Raw genomic sequence first — 21586 nt, forward strand, 5'->3', positions numbered from 1 at the left:
CTGAATGCGTATGAATAAGTATTGAGTTATTATAACCAGATTAGGATCCATATCCGAAGGAGTATTGTGTCTGGGTGCCGGGAAATTGGTTTACAATGTTTTCATTATTCTTGTGAGATTTCGTATGATTTTGATTATCTATAATGGTTTCGAAGTAAAACTGAATACACACATTTTATGTTATTCTGTAAAGAAAGAAGCATATAGTTGATGTGGAGTGAATGTATTGATAAAATTTTTCTATAAAAGTTTGAGTCATCAATGCATTTGTCTTGTTCAATTATTTGACTGATATGTATGTTACAGAATAGCAATATGGCGTTTCGCTAACCAAGTTAGCGTCCTCAGGAGATCATTATGCCTGAATTTGGTGTTTTTATATGGTAGTGGCCTAGTAGTGTTGTAAAATTTCCGGAAATATATTTTTTGGAAATATTTCCTCAAAAAAACTAAAAAACAGAACGAAACACAGAATACCTTATACTTAAACACAAACAAAGAAAAATAATATTAAACTTATTAAAAAATAAACTTATTTTTGATGAAGAAGTTGAGCCAGAGCATTGCTATCATCACACTCAACATCTTCATCGTGCACGTCTATTGCCTCAAAATCTTCAATAGATTCCAAAATAAAAATTGATCTATCGCCTTTTTCCATTTTATTTAGCAAATTTTGATAATGGGATACATAGACTAGTTTGGCAGCTCTGTCATTAGTAAGTCTGTTTTTCTTTTTCGAATGAATGTGACTGTAAACGCTGCGTTCCGTTGCTGCCGAAGATGCTGACATCATCAAAATTCGTGTCGCCATTTGTGATAGTGAATATGAAGTCCTTTCCACCAGGAGAGTGGGTTATCAAAAGTACTTTTCCATATGAAGTTATTTCCAATTAATTTGCCTCTCTTACAACGGTAATTTGCTATGTCATCTATTATGTCTTGCTCGTTTATACTGAGCTTAGTTTTTGTTATATTAATTATGTACTCTATGGCTAAAATAGTTTGTGTTTCATCAAGTTTAGAACCTTGTGATTTTGGAATAAGTAATTCTGCAGCATATTATAATGGCATAATAACAAACTTTTCTCTTTTGTCAAGAAACTCTAGCAATTCAAATTTCTCTTTATCATTAAGTGGGAACAATTCAAGATTGTTCTGAATTACCCTTTCAATATCGCTGAATGCTTTTACAGCAAAGTGGATAGTGCCATAATCTTCCTCTACAACTCTCAGCCATTCGCCAATAGATTCAAAGATATTAATTAGGCTGGAAATTTGACCCAAAATACTTCATATCTAATATCCACTGTTTAACATTTTAAATAATGATTTGTGTGCTTCTTGGCTAACTGCAACTACTTGTGAACTGAGTCTAGTATTTGTATACACTTTTTAAACTGTTCAAAATTGAAAAGCAACGAGTTTTTACGGGCAATTATTGGCACCTGCATTTGACTCTACATTTTTATTTTCTGTTTGTTTTATCCGCAAAAGTTCATACAAATCTTGTTTATTCTTAATCTCTTTTGCAATATCTGTAACTTTATCAATCAGTGTCGATATAGTAATAATTTTGAGCAAATCATTACATAATAAATTAAGACCATGGGAAAGACAACCATATGGAATAATACCATATTTTTCCTTTAGTTAAATTCCAGCAAGTTGCATATTTTTTGCATTATCTGATACGTATCCTAAGAATTTGTTTGATCCGTATTTTTTAACTATCTTACCCATTTCTTCAGCTATATACTATGCAGTATGTCTTTACAACTTATTTGCAAACTAATGAATCTTTCATATTCGAAAATTCTTCTATTGTGAGTTTATGGCTCAATAAACATCAAATTCGAATTGTTTATAACATTTTTCAATGTTTCCAAGGTATGTTTATTAATTTCCAATATTTCCGTTACCATGGAAATATTTTCAACGAAAATATTTCCATTTACAACATTATGGCCTAGCCACTACCTGTAAGTAATACCTAACTACTACCGGTTAGTATTACGTAACCACTAACTGTTATTTACTTGTGATGCACAGTTTGGAACCTTTAGTGTAGTAATGAATATTACTGGAGTTTTTTCCTCAACACCAAACCGTTATTTCAACACCTGGACACGTGTTTTGATCACCAAGTGATCACCAAGAGGAAGATCAAAACTAACATCAAGTTTTGACTTTACTCTTAAAGATGATCACTTGATCGAAACACGTGTCGATATGTTAAGATAACGGTTTGGTGTTGGGAAAAAACTCCAGTAATATTCACCACCTGTAATTGTTCCGATAAGCAAAGAAAGATATAAGACACAGAAAAAAGTTGTTAGGGAGGTGGCTGAAAGCAACAGATATCAATCAAACATAATGAATAAATCAATTAGAAAACTGAAATTTAAGGAATAGCTTCGTGATGCCTCGTCTTTTCGAAAAGAAGGAGATTCAGAATACATAGTGCTTCCACATGAACCCAAGTACACCAATGAGTTGGTCCGAACATTAAAACCATTGAATATATGAGTGGCTTTCAAAATTGCACGTACATTTCAACATGTGTTGTGCAGTCCGAAAGACAAGACGTTGGAATAAAAGTCTGGAATTAACGAAATGAGTTGCGCGGAATTGTGATAAGAAATATGTTGGTCAAACAAAACTGACTATATTATCTCGCTAAAACGAAAATGGTGATGTGGACTGAAACCAATACTCATTGAAATAGAGATCCCTTTCGCCTTGAAAGTCAAATATTTAGGTGTGACTTTCGATCCCAGGCTCACGTGGAACCTCCGCATCCAAAAGTCAGCACATAAGGTCAAGATGGCCCTGGGTATCTGTAGAAGAATGTGCGGGAAAAACTGGACGCTGAACGCAAAAAAGACACAATGGTAAAATATAAGGGTAGTGAGACCCATGATAACATACGGTGTAGTGACTTGGTGGGCAAGAACAAAGCAATCGGGTACGGCTAGGCTATTAGGCGGCATACGAAGGCTAGCGTGCCTAAGAGTCGCGGGAGCCATGAGAACGACCGCAACTGCAGCACTTGAGGTCCTACTCAATCTTCCATCATTGCATATCTACATACAAAGATAAGCTCGATTGGTGACACACAGGCTAATGCAGGGGCAAACCCCAATCAGCCAGTCACACGGTACAGAATTCTTGAAACTGTTAAATGAACTGAAGGCAGATCCAATACCAGAAATGTCCGTGAATAACACAGTTCCGCAGTTCGACTTTCAAAAAGATTTCAAAATCATCATACCAAGTAGAGAGGGCTGGCAAAATAACCCACCTGTGAAAGCGAAAGACACTTGATATACTGATGCTCAAAGATCCAAGAAGGAGTGGGAGCCGGTATATACGGAGGTAGAGCAAAGACGAGAATCGCACTCAGCCTCGGACATAATGCAACTGTGTTTCAGGCAGAAGTAGCGGCCATCGAATACTGTATAGGTGAAATAAACAGGCAGAAGATCACGAATAAAACCATTTTCTCAGAAAGTCAGGCAGCAATTTAGGCGCTCAGCTCATTTCAAGTCTTCTCAAGATTGGTCGGAAGCTGTCTGAGCGAACTCAAGGAAGTATGTATCCCAAATAGGGTCACTCTAGCTTATGTACCCGGACATGAGAATCACAAGGGAAATGAATAGGCTGATGTAATAGCCTGTGAAGGCGCATCTAAGGCTATGACCGGCCCAGAACCCTTCTGCGGGGTAGCGAAGACATCCATAAATTCATGGATGCAAGCCGAATCGATAGATTGGTTCCCAGGAATGAGACTGGTGAAAGAGTTCATAAAGAAAGCATCGCTCAGATTCACGGAAGACCTGCTAAACTACAACCGTGAGGTTGTAAGGGTAGTGGCGGCTCTACTAACGGAGCATAGACGACTCAGGAAACATATGAGCCACATGGGTCTCACAGAAAAAACCCAATACAAGTTCTGTCAAGAACAGGAAGAAACCGCACTGCATGTGCTCTGTGAATGCAAACTATAGCAAGGCTGTGACACGCAAGATGCGGGGAAGAGATGTTGCCAGCTATAATATGAAGGGGTCAGTGTCAAGCATATGGAGTCTTATCAAAGAGATCAAGCTAGAGAATGAGCTCTCACAACCAAGAAGTATCACAAGAGATCTGAAAAGATCGCAGGAAATCAAGCCATGGGCCAGCTCCGCGACAAACTAATCTATCCAATCTCGCTACAAGGACAATGTTTAGCATGTTTTGTTTCAACGATCGGAGAAAACAAGTGTCGCTCAACTTGCCATAGAGAACGATCACAGAATAAGTGACAAATGTTTGAAAACAAGAAAACAAGTGTCGCTCAAGTTGCCATAGAGAACGATCACAGAATAAGTGGCAAATGTTTGAAAGTGTTGGGACCAGTGCATGACAATAGGTTTCTGGATGCATTCAAAAGCTTGGAAATTGAAAAGTGTGGAATGAGTTCTATGAATAGCGACAAAATTCCTTTGTTTGGTGCTATACGTAATAATTCTAAATGAAAAAATAGATAAACATTAGGAATTACACGTTAAAAGGTAAGACCTCGTCAGTCCTTGGCTCGCACAAGTTTCTCAACTTCTAAGAGGTGTCGTTCGTATGGGGGCGACAGCTGATTAACAGAAAAACAGATTTTTAAACAGATGACAGAAAAAATGTAAAGGAAATACATAACAAATTAGAGGTAATACAAAAACAAGTAGTTTAGCATACACTAACTGGTAGTAGTTGAATACTACCAACGGGTATTGTTGAAAGTGTTTTCAAATAGATACTTGAATATGCCCCATTCTGCATACTTATAAAAACCTGTGCTGGAAAATCCTGGGCCTGAGAAAAAAAAGCGTTTCGTTTGTTCAAAATTGGCTTTATTGATCGATGTAATCATTTCAGCGCCGCTCTAACATTTCAATACCACTTTTGTAGAAAGAATAACCTTTTGCCTCAAAATAGGCTTCAGTTTCAGCAATAACCTCTTCATTCAAGCGGAATTTCTTACAGATGAGCATTTTTTGAAGTCTGCGTGTAGCCAGTAGTCGCTGGGAGCTAAATCTGGGGATATTATGGTATATGCGGTAGCAATTCAAAGCCCATTTCATGAAATTTCACCATTGTTTTCATTGATTTGTGACACTATGCATTGTTTTGATCAAGCAGCACTTTCCTTTTTTTCGAATGGGGTCGATTTTTCGCAATTTCGGCCTTGAAAGGTTCCAATATACTCCATTTGTAGTGAAAGTGGCTTCGTAGGTATATAAAATATTTTTTAGGAAATTTCTATTGTTTAAATATTTCCCTTGGTCCCATAAACAATATTCCAGGCGTCTTGCTTCGTCGTCTTCTTGAAGTGTGTGTAAACATTTTGGCTTGAAAGGTTTAATATTCTTCGCCTTGAGACATCTCCGAATAGTTTCTCCTGGAATATTCAAATCTAAAGTGGCATTCCTTATACTGGCATTAGGATTATTTCCGAAATAATCTAAAATGATTTGATCATTCCTGTCATTCCTGTTTCATCTTTGTACAGGATTACTTTTTAACATTATTTTTGATACTGCACCAGTTTCATTGAATATTTTATTTGTTTCATTTACCGTACCGCAGCTAATACGAGGACGATCTGGATGTCTCTCATTAAATACTCTACAAACCTCTCTAGCACTTCTAACGTCATCTCCCGAAAGGCGTACAATTTCAATTTTCTCTCTTACGCTGAATCTTGCAGCCATGACACAAAATAATTGGAAGAACTGTAAAGTGAATATTGTTGACAATAGTACACTTAAATCTTTCACAAGTGTCAAACTGATGTAATATCATTTCCATAGCAACTAAGATTTAAATTGGAATATTAGGTCTCATTTTTAGTTAATTTGCGTGAAAACTTGAATGTTATTCCGTTATTATCATTAAAAATATTTACGCTATTTGTTTTTTTTTTTCATCTGGCGGCACTTTATTGTTGAAATCATAAAAAATATTCTCATGGCTATATCTGTTGATATAGGGTGTTTGTTGTTACTGTTAGCTGTCTGAGTTTTCAAATTTTTGAGTTGTCATAACTTTGTTAATAATGAATATTTTTTCATGAAATTTTTGTCACACCTGTTTAGAGGCACTCTGAATCCAGTGGCATAGTGATTTTTTCAATAAAAAATCCCGATTTGCGACTAAGAAAAAATATCGTAGTATGCCCTGAAACTTTAATAAACATTTCAAATTTTGTCCCAAGGTAGACCTTTCAGTACTTGACATTTCAAAAAAAAAATTAAAATCGGTTTACAACTTCAAATTTTACGAGGGTGTTTCCATTAAAAATCGGTCACACTGTAGATGAGTTACAAATACAATAAAATAACAATAAGACTTTGGACTAAAGATATCACAGCAGGTTAAGAGAATAGAAGTAGATATTTTTAGAATATCAGCTAACTCTTGACACTTCACTTTTTATCATTCAAAACGATTATATGGACACGTGTGTGGACGATGTGTGTCTCGTCGCTAATGGTATGAAGATGTTATAGGTATTGACTGCAACATATCTACTAATGATGGAACAAAAGCTCAAAACACGTATCTATTGTTTGCACTATAAAGTGTGGAGGTGAGCTCGACTGGCTAAGTTGAAAAACAAGCATAGGATTGAAGCATTTATGCAGAGAAGGATAATGAGACCTATTTTGCTGTTCAAGCTTTCGAGACTTTATTGGCTCTTCTTCAAGAATTGCAAGGTGAGGTTGTTCATAAGGAGCCAGCATGAGAAATAATGTTTCCTGATGAACTGTAAAATCTGAGGGATAAACGAACACTCGTAAAGTTTGAACACTTGATGATAAACACAAAGACTTGGTGAAAACGGGGAATGTTTTAAAATCATTTTGAAAAATTTACAACACGAAAGGACATTTCCAAGTCAACTGTCTGCAGTGTTTGCGACTTATTGAAAAAGTTATGAATATTTTTTCCAGAGAGAGTATTAGTTTTGTTCAGATGACAATCCATACTTTCACCCTTTGGCTTTGCGTATTCGCGTAATTTTGGAAAGTATCCAATTTTGTATCGAAGATTCACATTTTGTTAATAGAATTGAGAAATGAAAAAAATCACAATATCATTCGTTTGTTCTATTTTTTCATTCAGTTGAGGTTCATGGCCCTTGTTCTGATATACTCATTAATTTTTTATTAAAAGTTCCTAACTAGGATTACTTGTCTGACATAAATCCACCTTAGTTCCATAAATACCATTTTCAACATCGACATAACATGTGTGATACGTATATTCTGGATACCAACATTATAAGATCAACTTCAGCAAATGAATGTTGACTGCTCAGGACATTAGTTCCAATGAAAATATATGATATTTACTGTTGAACAAAATATTTCCACTAACATATGTTGCATATGACTTCCAATTATAACAGGTTTAGGAATTGCGAATTTAGATAATTTTAGATAGAGAACTGAGAAATTCTCTTGTAATAATAACAAAGCATCACAGGACTATCTACACCCTGAAAAAGATATTGACATTTTTTCAAAAAATTATATCATATTCAAAAACTCCACATGAATCCCTATGTTTATATTTCGTTGAAAGATAATTTTATGTATTCCTTGTACACCATTATCCTGTAATTTTCAAAATTTTGCTTTCAAGATATTGCTTTCTTGTTCAATAATTGAAGGTAAAATTCGTCGATTCGGGGACTTTATCGTATCCAAGTCATTTGCATAATGGAATTTTGATACAATCTGTTGGGAGTTTATTTCGTTTATTTATTTCAAAATTGTTACATTCTGTATAATTATATTTGATGTTTTGTAAATCTTTCATAACATGTATAAGTTAGCTCTGACGTTAATGAAAAAAATAGAGTTTGACACACAAAATTTTGGATTTTAATTTGGTTCTTCGAGAGTGGATATTTCCAATAACACCTAATTTACAGGTAAAGTCAAAACACAATCCCTGAAAAAATCTGAAAGTGTTTCCGATTTATTTCTTCAGTGCGATACATTCCTAAATAATTAGCAGTTTCTAAATATAGATTTGTTTTGAATCAGTCATATGGAACTAACTGATATATTTATATTTGGATATGCGAGTTCATGAAAATAATAAAAAACTTTCAATGAGCAATGATAACAATTTATTGTGTAAATAAATAGTGGGACACTGGAAAATTACCAAATACACGATGATTGAAATCGATATAATATTGCTTTCTATCTCTTCTTAATTTTTCAATAAATATTCAACTTATAACTCTACAAAAGTGATATTTTTTTAAGGAATCATCAGTACCTATTTATAAATGACTAGAATAATATATACATACACATTATTTTCGTCATCGTTTCGTTTCCTAAACTAATCAGTACATTTTTCGACGATTCCTAAAAAATGGAGATTTTGATACATGAACACCTAATTTCCCCTAATATCTCTTATCAAATGACAAATATGTTAGCGTATCCATTTAAAAAGTCGTTGGGAATCTGTCTCTATCATTCGCATAATTGGATAGAGGATATTGTGGCCTACTATATCTAGTCTTATAGGTTTTGCGGAATCGGAAATAAGGTCTGTAATTCCTAGTTTCTGCTCCTTCTAAACTCTCAACGGCATCTCCAACATCTTCTGAAGCATTCGAGCTCTCTAGTTCATTAAGTTTTGCCCCGTCTTGTGAAATTTCTCGTTTTTTGATAATATGAGCAAACGATTCCTCATCAATGATATCGTTCAAGTGCAGGATGAGTACTTCATTGGGTTCCCAAATACCATCGCTCTCTTTTGAAACTGGTAGACTGTTGATGGGAAGTACAATGAAAACGCTCAAGGCGATCTGAAAAAATGATTTAATATTGAACAGAAGTCATTCTCTGTGAAGAAAATCTGGGATTTTCATCTACTTTTTGAGTTTTCTCATCTTCCACATTCTGAAAAAGCATAAACATCGTAATTGAGAACTTCATAAGAGCAAACTGTTTATATAGTATTCAATAATTTTGTTTATTTATTCATTCATTTATTTCATACAGTATTCTACAGGATGAACTCAGTTACAGAATAGGGAGTAACAGTGGCATTTACAAAAATGTACTTACATAATATAATTTGTGAATCCATATAGAAAATAAAAATAACAACAGAACTGTCAGTTAGCTAAGAAATGTGTTTTGATTTGAATAATCTGGCAGTTGAATATATCTAGGACATGACCAACAGAATTAGAGGTATCGCACATTGTACGAATTGGAGATTTTTCCATTATATTTGTACGCGGAGTGTTGAGATAAAATGTGATACTATTCCTAGATAACCGTCTAGGAACCCAAAAATTCAACATATATAACAGTTGAGAGCAGGTGATGATATTGTTCATGACCTTGAATGAAAAAGAAATGAATAATATTCATGCCTTACCTCGAGACTACAAAAATTGTGAGTTACAAGCAATTCATAATAGGGTATTCCTACAGTAGGATACGTGCCTTCAACTTTGAAAGACATATGTTTCAGGAAGCGCCTCTGTAGGGCTTCTAGTTGATTTATATGAACCTGATAGTAGGGACTCCACACGACAGATGCATATTCCAGCCTAGATCGAACAAAAGTGAAATAAAGTAATTTCAATGTTGAAGCGTTTTCGAAGTCTTTTGTATTTCTAACTAAGAATCCATACATGCGATAAGCTGCTGTTAGAGTAGTGTCAATATGTTTATTGAAAGAGAGGGATGAATCAAAACACCTAGATCAGTGAGCGTGCCATGAAGCTCCAGAACTTGATTTTTTATGACGTAGTTGTGTAATTTCAAGTTTGTTTTCAGTGAGTATATCATTACATTACATTCGGATAAGTTGAGAGATAGATTATTCTTTCGACACCATGTAGCAACGCGATTTAAATTCAGGGCGAGACGTTCGCAATCATTAGAACATGTTATATTGTGATAGAGTTTCAAATCATCTGCGTATAAAAGGAAATTGACAACAATCTCAGCTCCGATGTTATCAATGAACATATTGAACAGTATGGGTCCTAGATTTGATCCTTGTAGTACACCATATGTGGCTATATATTCGATAGACTTGAGGCCATTGAGTTGGACGTACTGCTCAGGGTTGTGAAAATACGATTTGAAGAGGGTAATTAAGTCGAAAGCTTGTTGAGCAGAATACTATGTTCAAGTATGTCGAACGCTTTAGAAAAATCAGTGTGGATGACATCAGTCTGAGACTGACAATCAATACCCTCTGCAATACATTGAGTGATTGTTACAAAATTCGTGGTATTTGAACGTCCTCTCATGAAACCATGTTGATTGGGGTTAATAATGTTGAAAAGAAGGGAACAAGGATTTATACAGTTATACAGATACTCATAAACAACATTGGCATATTTCACTCTTCCACAATTATCGAGGATATTTGAAAATGAAAAAAACTAAAGAAAAAACTTGCAAGATTCAACAAATTTTTTCCAAATCTGAAGTCGGCGGTATATTTCAGCATCCGTAACGGTTGTTGAATGTCACTGGAGTTTTTTTCTAACAGCAAACAATTATTTCAACACCTCGACATCTATTTCGATCACCAACCGATCATCTTCAAGAGGGAGATCAAATTAGTTGGATCTTTTTCGAGAAATATCGTGTATGGAGATTTCTCTTAAACAGGGTGGCAAGTTGTTATATATCTTTTTGCTCTCATACATTATTGACTTTTTCGTTAATTCTAAGTAGGGATGGGGAGAGGTAAGTTTTTTTTGTTATTTGGCGAGTATTATGGCTTGTTCGAGTGCTCTCAGTATCGGAGACGTTGGACTTGTGCTTATGCTCCAAACATAGAGTTTCAAGTATAAAAATGGAGCTCACAGTGAAAATTTTGTGTTTTATGAATAACGGTTTACAATGGTCGGTGTATTTAGCTCTGGAGATGAATGTTACTGCTCGGTAATGCTCGTTTCATTCAACTAACCAAACAGTTTCCAAAATTTCAAAATGTTCCAAATAATATGATATAATTGCCTCCTAGATTTTGTACTACGGTTGTCTGAAAAACTTTTGATAGTATACTGTGTGTGGTTTATTCTTGTGAAATTATGTGAATAATCATCCAAATTTGAGATGAAATTCACTGAAAGTTGGAATACAGTGTAACTGTTCTATTTCTTTCAGCCCAGTTTCATTGGGTGTTTGATAAATTCGGTTTCAACGGCTGTTCATAAATAACGATGGCATTAATATTTGACTCATAGAAATAGAATACAGTTGGGTAAAAATATTTCCCTGTTCCACCATATTGAAAAATTGAGGAAAATTGATAAAAAATGTCTTTGAAGAAGAGAATAACATTGGGAAATCACGTTCATGTTTTTAGCAACAGAAATGAACTTAACACTTGATAATTTGTGAAACAGAAATATAATTTGGAGCATTGTGGTTCTAAATGTCCATAGAATTGAGTCGAAGTCCGACTGATAAAATTTTGAAAATATTTATACAAAGCTTATCAGTGAAATATTGCTTAAAAACAACTACAACAATTCACAACATATAATTCTCATAATCAACTCAAGATTATCAAAATGTGTACTTACATAGAAAACAATTTCCATTCTCCAACAAAGATCAAAATAAAATATTACTGCAGTAGGGTATAGGGTTTATCTTCACTGAAGTTTATAACTCAACTGACTGAGCACGTCCAAAACACATTATATATATGATAATACAAACCGAGTGGAAAAGAAATCAATTACTGTTACTACGAAAACACTAATAGGCGCGTCTTCATTAATCCAAGAATTCACCTTGCGTATATTTAGTATACACTGAATCATCAAGAATTTTGTTGTGTACAATTGATTCATTGTTGACCCACGAATTTCACAGATTTATTTTGGTCAGGTGCTAATGGTCATACAATAGCAGATGGTATGTACGAAGAATTCTGGTAAGTTCCAGTAGGATGAAGGTAACCTTTCATTCAAATATGAAATGAATGTTTCCGAAACAATTCCCAAGTTCTAAAAGTTGTGTAAGATTATTGAGATTCACACATGAGTATAATTGTGCGCAATATATGACAATTCGAAGAAAACTTACGTATAGTTTCTTTCGAAATTTTATAGGCACTATGATCTATCAAAATATAAAAATTTGATATTGATAGTTTCTACTTTGAACACCTACCTAATGAGTTATCAGTGCCGTCGTATACACGATATATTCGTTTTGATATATATACGTTTTGGTGTATATTTTTGTATTGATGATCAAATAATTTTGAAGGCTTCAGGTCATTATTGCAAAATAAATGTCAGTAATGTACAGTTTTGTGTAGAACATTTCCGAATTTTTTTCTTCGTCCACTCAATATGGCAAAACTATCAAAAATCAAATTGGCATTGTTGTAACATTCCATTTTTCCACTTTTCATTTTATACTGTTTGCAATACAATCCTAATACGAGAAAATCCTTTTTTCCAAATTTGAATTGTAGATTCTGACATACCAATTATTTAAAATTTCAAGCATTCTGCAGTAGTACAACAAATTAATCCTGACACCAATTGAAAGTCCATGATGTTCGCTTTTGATTATTTCTATTCATTTCACAGTAAGATATACAAATTGACGTGAACAAACACTTTTTTTTGTTCATTCATAGATTTATTTTTCATAGTGATTAAAGTAGATAAAGTAAGGAGATATCTACTTGCAATAATGTCATACTTAGAATCGATTGGCTCCGTATATATGTTTAAAGGGACTGATGAAACAGGTGGTAACATTGCTTGGCTCCTGAACTGAAACCGAGTCTATGTGTGAAGGATGAAATTTCGAAAGAATCTATCCTGTTCATGAATCGGTATAAGAATTTTGATGATTTTGTGGTTTTCAGAAAATAATTGGGTACCTGTATATTCTGTAGAGAATAAAATTTTGAATTTGAGATAAATAATGTGTCGCCTCACTTTGGGCGTCAAATTCTCGACCCGTTTTCCGACTCGTTTCTTGAAGCGTCACCTGTGACCAGATGGAATGACTATTTTTGGGAAAGAAAGTTTTTGGCTTTCTACTACTCCATCTGATACAAAAAAAATGGATGAGAGAATCTTCCAAAAAAAGGAAGGAAGTAATCAATTTGAAAATAAGTAACTCTATACATGGATATGTAGATCATGCAAAGAAGTAACTTTCAGACACAAACTGAAAGAAAGTCCTCCTGAAACAGCTACTCTCATATAAACATTGAATTACACGAAAGAAAAAAATTCTTTCGAAACAAATACTTCTCTATGAACACTGAATTATACAGAAGATACTTTTCTCTATTCAGTTTGTATATCGAACATTTGTTGAGGAATAAGAATCAGATATCATTCACATGAGTTCTACTTTGAATGAATGTTAATAAATTGTACACACATGGAACACTGTCACCCTAACTGGTATACACCGTGTTTCGCCTTAAGACACTTGCCCTAAGGCTCTTCAGTACCAAATTGGATAACATTATAGAAAATACACACACTTCATTCATGAATTACGATTTTGAATGTCACGGAATAAGCTTGATCTGCTTATGTCATCGATGACATCGTAATGACAGTCATTCACCTATTTGATTTAATCCCAGCCATGAGGAATCTTATTTGATTTGAAAGGGTTATTTTTTCAGGAGTGAATAATTTTGGGGAAAGAAAGTTTTTGGCTTTCTACTACTCCATCTGATACAAAAAATGGATGAGAGAATCTTCCAAAAAAAGGAAGGAAGTAATCAATTTGAAAATAAGTAACTCTATACATGGATATGTAGATCATGCAAAGAAGTAACTTTCAAAATAACCCAAAAATTATTCACTCCTAAAAAAATAACCCTTTCAAATCAAAAAAGGAATGACTATCTTTTGATTTGTGGAGTCAAGGAGGCAGGTCGGTGATCAAAAAGGTTACCAAATCAAAAGATCTCATTCGGACGCCATATACAAAAGTGTCTAGAAAAACTATATCTTTTTCAACACTTGTCACTGTAGACCAACTCAGTTACACTGGGATGGGAGACACTTTTCAAATACTTATATCATCCACGATGGTGTTCCCCAGGGATCCGTATTGTCTACAACCCTCTTTTTATTGTATACCAACGATTTATTGAAAACAAAAAAAGAATTCAATTTATTGCTCTGCTGACGACAGCACACCGGTCTCGTCATTCCATTTGGATTCCAGGACACCGGCTGCGGATGTCGATATGTACCCCGGTAGCAGGTGGTTGCATATCTCAATGAGGATCTAAAAGTGATTTCGAATTGGGGTGGAACTAATCGGGTTCAATTCAATGCCACAAAAACCCAGGCAACGGTTTTCTTTAAAAAGATGAATGTCTTCGAACCGGATATGATAATGCCAGGACAGACAATTCCTCTTCCTGCTTTGATGAGTTTGAGTTGGGGGTTGAAATGGACACCAATATGTTTTAGCTCAATCATGTCGCTGGAATTGCAAAGGCTGCTTTCCAAAAGTGTTACTTTCTTTTTATCAATACCTCAACATGAAATGAGTTTTGAGTATATTGCAATAAGTTTTGACTGTACTTTATCGAATTTCGGTAACCACATGATTTTAATTTATTTTATCTTAATTGATGCCATAAACTTGAATGCGATAATATTTTTGAATTGAGAATGGAGGGACCTTTCCAACGATATATTACATGTCTATATTTCCTGTACCTGTCATTCCACGGGAGTTGAAGGTAGGGGTATAATTTTTTTCTTAAAGTCTGTCGAATCATAATTGAAATTTGACGTGTTTCGGGATTTTGTTAAAATATATACCATAACTAAAATAATGAATTTATTCCATTTGGCTTTTACACACTGTATGTGATATTATGAACATTCGTGTGGAATTTATAATTTTTTAAGACAACAAGACGGTAATCAGGGTTTGATTCACATTTAAAAAATATATGTTTTCCCGTTAATCAGATGCAGATGGTTTATTTCAGCGCCACAGAAAAAGAAAACAACTACTGATGTCAACTATTTCTAAAGCTCTGGAGGAATATTCAACCCATTCAATGAATCGTGAGAATCATTTTCATTTGTGAAACATTACAGAATCGTCCTCGTATTTCAGTTCCTTGAACTGCATCTGAGGCGAACACAACTTCGGAACGAGTGGAAGAGCTTTCCCTTAGAGACAAAAACTAACATGTGTGTAGATGAGCTCTCCACTTGAGAGCTTTGACTATTCTCTGGCCTTATAAAATCTGCTTTGAATATATTCTACTTTCCACATGTCGACAAAATTTGAAAGAACATGAAGGAAAATGTTTGTTCGTGTTATGCACTTGAGAATAGATTTATGTTTCGTTTGTGGTTGGATTTTACATAGCTTGGAAATTATTTGTTTTCATTATTGAAAAGGGTCTGCTTTGAGATTAGAAACATGTGTATATTATTACTTGGTAGTTTGTTAATTGATTTGAATCAAATTTTATCACCGAGAATTGCTTTCTTTGTTTACCTACACGCTCGTATATTTTTACTGCGTAAAGATGGTTGTTCGATTTTTCACCTCATTTGATTTTATGAATGTTTTTATTGATACTACGTTTTGTAAAACAGGTTGACTCTGTCTATACTGACTTCTTCAAAGCCTTTGATAGAGTCAAGCACGGCCTACTTATATCTAAAATTCAAGCGTTTGTTATAGGCGGAAGTAATAAATAGCTTTTTAACTAGTAAAACTTTGTCTATAAAATACGGAGATACAACATCTACGCCCATTCAGGATCCATCAGGGTTACCGCAGGGATCCCATATGGCCCACTGCTATTCAATTTGTTTGTATCCGACATGTTTGTTTTCAAATATTCAGAATTTCTTATGTTCGCGGATGATCTCAAACTTTATCGCAATTATTTGCCGGGAAGATGCTGAATTAGTTCAAAAAGATCCCGAAGCTTTTTCCATGTGGTGTAGAAATAATTTGTTAGAGGTAAACATCGATAATTGTCAAGTCTCTACGTTCGCTAAAATTAGTCCAATATTCTTTGAATATACATTTTATAATATTGATCTTGAAAGAGAAATATTCATTCTCGATCTGGGAGTTAAATTGCATAGCGAAATTAATATTAATCATCAAGTATCAGAAATTGTGGCAAAAAGTTTCAAAATGCTAGGTTTTGTCCTGAGAACCATACTATAATGTAAATATCGATTTGATTGAGAATGTTCAACGAAATTATTATGAGTACAGTCAACTCTCAACCAAGTTAAATATAAAATCATTGGAAGATAGAAGAATTTCTATGAACTTGAGTTTTCTCTTCAAATTAATAAATAGTGAGATAAACTACCCAGAACTACTTCAACTAATAACTTTTCATACCAAACAAAAAGATACAAGAAATCCTGACATTTTTCATATGAATTTTTTCAATACCAATTATGCTTTGAACCGTCCAATTCCTCGTATCTGAAGCTGGACAATCAATATCATAATAACTTAGATCTGTTTAATGTATCACTACAGGTCTTCAAAAATCAGTTGAAAAGGCTATAGCGTTTTCGAAGCTTTTCTTTACCTTATCGTTTTCTTTATGAGTACCATATTTGTTACATCTCTTTCATTGTAAGTACCAGAATTGTTTCATTTTCTACTTATGTAGTCACTAGACATAAGGGTTTATTGATATTTTGTATTTCACAATAATTGTTTTATATTTTACGCTGATTGTTTTGTGAAATTGTAAATTGTAATGTAGACATCTTACATGATCATTCAAAATACTTTGAATGCTTTGTAGTTCGTCACACTTTGTTAAATATATTTTTGTAAATTGTCTCTGCTGTTGAATGAATAAATGAATAAATAAAATCAAGGTACTCGTGTTCATATTCAATATTCGAAAACGCTCGTGTTCAAAATTACCATGGCAATATTATCAATTCGATTAAGGTGAAGTTTAAATATTACTTTTTCAAATAATAATCTGACAAGACGATTTTTGAATGAAAAATATTACAAAAGAATGCTTTGGAAGCTTTTTTCAAATATTCAACAATCCTTATTTTTTACATGAATGTAGAAATTACAGTTGGTATTGTTTGAAATATCAATACTATAAGGATGTACTCACATCAATGGCACTCCCAATAATGTTTTAAATGTTCTTCTCATTTACATTCTACTTATGGTTGGTTGGGTGTATTGTCATTTCATTATCTGCGGGTATAGCAGTCTTCTGATGTACTATTATACTTCCCTTGAGGGCTGACGGGGAGCTCCTTCTCTAAATGCAAGAAGTATAACGTTAACGTCGTGCCTTCGGTTCCTGAAATTACCACAGTTATGTTTTTAATTTTGTTTAAGTGTAACGGATGATGACAATAGTGAGTGAGATGCAGAAAAGAAAGATGACGACAAAATCGCCCTTAAATTACTCCTTTTGAAAGTGAAAAAATCTATTTGATATTCGATCTGATATTATGTTGAAGGAAATTTTTCGTCGTAGTATTTAATTGTCAAAGCCATAAAGAGAATACGTATATTTTTTATCGGTTCCTATGTGAAACATTTATCGATGAAAATATTCTCCTTGTACCGAGAGGCTCCTCTGTTTGCGTTTCTCTGTTCATACGAGTATATTCGTTCAAATGTTAATTGAACTGTGTATAGTATTCTTGTAAGATATTCGCAAAAATCAAACACAAATTATCTCTCCGACAAACCAATCCTGCAGCCATGCAATTGCTGATGACATAATACTTTTCTATTCACTCAATTTGGATTCCAGGACATCGACTGCGGATGCACCTAACCTACAGCAAGAGTTTGCATATACCAATAAGGATCTAGAGTTGATTTCGAATTGGAGTAAAAGTAACCAGGTTCAATGCAACGAAAACCCAGGCATCGGTTTTCTTCAGAAAGATCAATCTCTCCGAACCGGATATAATAATGTCAGGACAGACAATTCAGATTTTTGCTTAGAAAAGTTTGCTGGGGATTAAAACGGACACCAATATGTCTTGTCAAAATCATGTCATTGGAATTGCAAAGGCTGCTTCCCAGAAGCTTGGAACAATGTTCCAAACCAGAAAACTGTACACACCACAGCAACTTTTGATCCTTCAAAAAGATCGGACCTTCTTTGGAGAATTGTTCTCATGTATAGCTCCACGCCCAAGTATACCCGGAAGCTACTGAATTCCATCCAGAAAAGAACCATCCGCCTGATCCGAGAAATCATTTGCAACTTTGACAGTCTAGAACATTAAAGGAAGGTTAGAGATTTGTCAATCTTCCCTAGATACTTTCACGGAAGGTATTCAAGAGATTTGGCACATTTGATTCACCAAGAGCGGTACATATTAGAAATCTACTGGAGAACTGCGTTCATGTGGGATAAACTTCCTGAGAATGTTAATTCAAATGAATTCAATCCCCAACGATTTACCGCCTAATTTAATCTCCAGTAGACTTTTCCATCATAGAGTCTATAGTGCCTTCGGACTGACACAGTAAAGCCCAAAGAACGCGTATCGCGCAGTTTATTATGCTTACAAACAGAAAATATATTTTTTCGAATTGAAAAGCGATAAAATGATGGTATACATGGCGATCTTAATTCGCCAGATGTCGACCTCTTATGAAATAATATCGTGAACCTCTGTCTTCAAGCGTGCCAGTTGTTGTGGCTTCAGACGCCTAATTTTCTAGAGTTTCGTTTGTTCCGATTGTTTCAAATGTTAGAATGGTGCAAATATTCTTTCTAGCTACGCCAACAGACGTAGTTGACTAGCCCTGCGGCCGAAAACAAGATACACAAACTGTTAGGTTTCATGCAGAAAACCAACATAAGAGGGATATATTTCATATAAGTGAGCATGTTTCTTCACGCAGCACAGCTATCACCTATCATTTTTTTCAGCCGTTGTCTGCCTTATTCCCTATACCTTTCCAAGAATATTTCTTGCATAGATTGTTATTCATCACTTCCAGAAGGATTACTTACATATTAGAGCCAAATCGCCTGAAAAACAATATTAGTTAGCTCTGGTTTCTGAATACTGTTTGTTATTTTCGGTAAATATTCTGCATAATACGAATGCTCAAATATTTGTACTGAGAGGGAAGGATGTGGCGACTTACCTTATATGTTTCTATTCCATCGCATGAATAAGGATTGGTAAATAGTTGAAAATAGGTTGGAGTGAATACTTTTGTAAACATTCTAATATACAAGGTTAAGAGACAGCTGTTGGTTGACATCCGCCGAACTTTCGTAGTGTCGTTCCGACGAACTACACCGAACTAGTTCTACAGTTGTTCACGGGTGGAGGACTGATCGGTAACTCAAGTTGTCAAGGGTTGTTTTAGGGTTGCATTGCTTTGAGAAGGAGTTTTGATGGGTCATGGACTTGTTGATATTGTCTCAAGTGGCTGTGGAGGAATTGATAGATATATGATGTTGCGCACAGCGCCCCCATGGTGCTTGTAGGGTAGGTTGGACGCACTGTGGCAACAACTGGTTAGCTGTCAGATGTGGCAGTCTTTTAGTATTCGGAAGTTGGCTTCGATGAGCTTGGTTCGGAGTTCAAAGCGTACCATCAGACTGATTGTAGGATATATTTGGTTGTATTTGTACCATCCTTCACGGGGATTATTTCTACAAGTCAGGATTGTACAGTGGAAGACTGGTCATTTTGGTGTGGATACTTGCAGTCTGAAACTTAAGCTCTTTTGAGGATTTGTGGTGGTTACCGAACTCGTGCCAGGTGGAAGGATTTCCGAAATTAGGTATGTCTGAATCACTGTCGCATTTCTCATGTGGTCTTAGCTATGATATCACCTCTTCAATTCTACAACCTTCGTTTCTCGTCTCTAGATTCATAAGAAACAGAAGGCCCTTAGTCACTCTTCAAGTCCCAGTAGGACTTCCGTGCAGAGCACCGCACACGAAGAAACGTATAGAAAACCCCTTGGCCAGGGTAAGAATTTTACCATTAAATGTGTTTTAAATGATTTTAGTAATATTTGCTCCCAGCGTTGTCATTCAAGTGAATATTAGTTTTGAAGAGAGGTTTCAACACTCATTCAATTTTCTTGATTTTTTTTAGGGGTCATATGGTTATACAGGGCACCCAAAAATATACTCTTGTTATCTTGCTACTTTGCTTAATGAAAATATACCAGGGGTATTGATTAGTCAAATAGTCCCTATTGAATGGGGGTTGAATCTCACCTTGTTTTTATCTGATTCTGATTGAGAATTTTCTTCCGTAGGGTTTTTTTTTCCTGTTTTCTTTTTTCATCTTCTTTCCTTTTTCTTCTTCTTTCCTTTTTTTTTCCTGTTTTTTTCGCCTGTTTACCTTTTTTTTTCTGTTTTTTTTTCCTGTTTTCCTTTTTTTTTCTTCTTTAAGGGTTTTTTCCCTATTTTTTTTTTGGGTCTTATTTGGTGATCCATTACTGGTCCAGATTGTCGTGCCCTACAGGGTGATCTATCTTGGTGGTGCTACAGGGTGATCCATCTCCGCCGTACTACAGGGTGATCCACCGGTGCTACAGGGTGATCCATCTCCGCCGTACTACAGGGTGATCCACTTCCGTCGAACCACGGAGTAGCCTAACACCATATACCGGGTGGCCCAAAAGGAGCACGCAAGTTATAATTGATTTATTTGAATATTGGTGACATACTGAGTGATTTAAATAATTGTTTGCCCTTCTGTTTATTGGTACCTGTTTGATATAGTGTTTGTTTATCGTTTATTGATTAAGAGTTTGTTTATTGATACCTGATTGATATAGATATTTGTGAAACGGAAATTGAGGTATATTCTTCCTTTCACGATTACTGATTGACACCGATGCGCCTACGCCTGAGCTCACGCGACGCAAACGAGTTTGTCTTACCATCCGATACTAGTATTTACGATTTCACCTACTCAATTTTCGTGGTAGTTTTACTCGACGTTATGTAGTTTTTTTTGAGCGTCGTTACTACCGTAATTTATGGCTGATTGAATTCGGGGTTATATACACCGCGTTCTTGTATTGACATTTGAACATCGCGTAGTAGTGTGAATATCGCATTGTTGTCTTAGAAGCGTTGTTGGTTAATCCATATAAGTTAGGATTACTAAATAAATCATATTGGGGATCTTTATCTTTTATTTCCAATATTAATTGGTAAGTTATTGATATTGTGAGTTACTTAGGGTATCTGGAGGATTAAATTTACCTGGCGCCCATTAAGATCTATTTGAAATTTGCTAAGTTGTTTAACCCACTCCCGTCTCCACTGTTTAGCTTAGCCGCGGATACCCATCTGTCTTATTTGTTACCGACAGATGATTTGGTCTCCTCTTGTGGTTTGTGAGGTGACATTAGGGATATATTCCATATAAGTGAGCATGTTTCTTCACGCAGCACAGCTGTCTTCACTTGTGGATGGATCGTTATATGCGAAATGACTTTGGATGGAATTGTGAATAAGACAAGAAGAAATGGCGAAGATAGCAAATGTCAGC

The 21586-nt window shown here is 34.9% G+C and overlaps 1 protein-coding gene across 1 annotated transcript; it reads right to left on the reverse strand.

Annotated features, from left to right (window-relative positions):
* Positions 1 to 8153: 8153 nt before the first annotated feature.
* Positions 8154 to 11788, reverse strand: LOC111513680 (uncharacterized). The gene is made up of 2 exons (XM_023169906.2): positions 11630 to 11788; positions 8154 to 8872 (listed from the first exon to the last, which is right to left on the reverse strand). Exons 1-2 carry the CDS (start codon positions 11645 to 11647, stop codon positions 8507 to 8509), a joined length of 384 nt encoding a protein of 127 aa, XP_023025674.1. The 5' UTR covers positions 11648 to 11788; the 3' UTR covers positions 8154 to 8506.
* Between the last annotated feature and the right edge of the window lie 9798 nt (positions 11789 to 21586).

This window comes from Leptinotarsa decemlineata, unplaced genomic scaffold (assembly GCF_025532065.1).
Source record: "Leptinotarsa decemlineata unplaced genomic scaffold, Ldec_3_MD MMD2_P_RNA_scaffold_5, whole genome shotgun sequence".
Taxonomy (NCBI): Eukaryota; Metazoa; Arthropoda; class Insecta; order Coleoptera; family Chrysomelidae; genus Leptinotarsa; species Leptinotarsa decemlineata.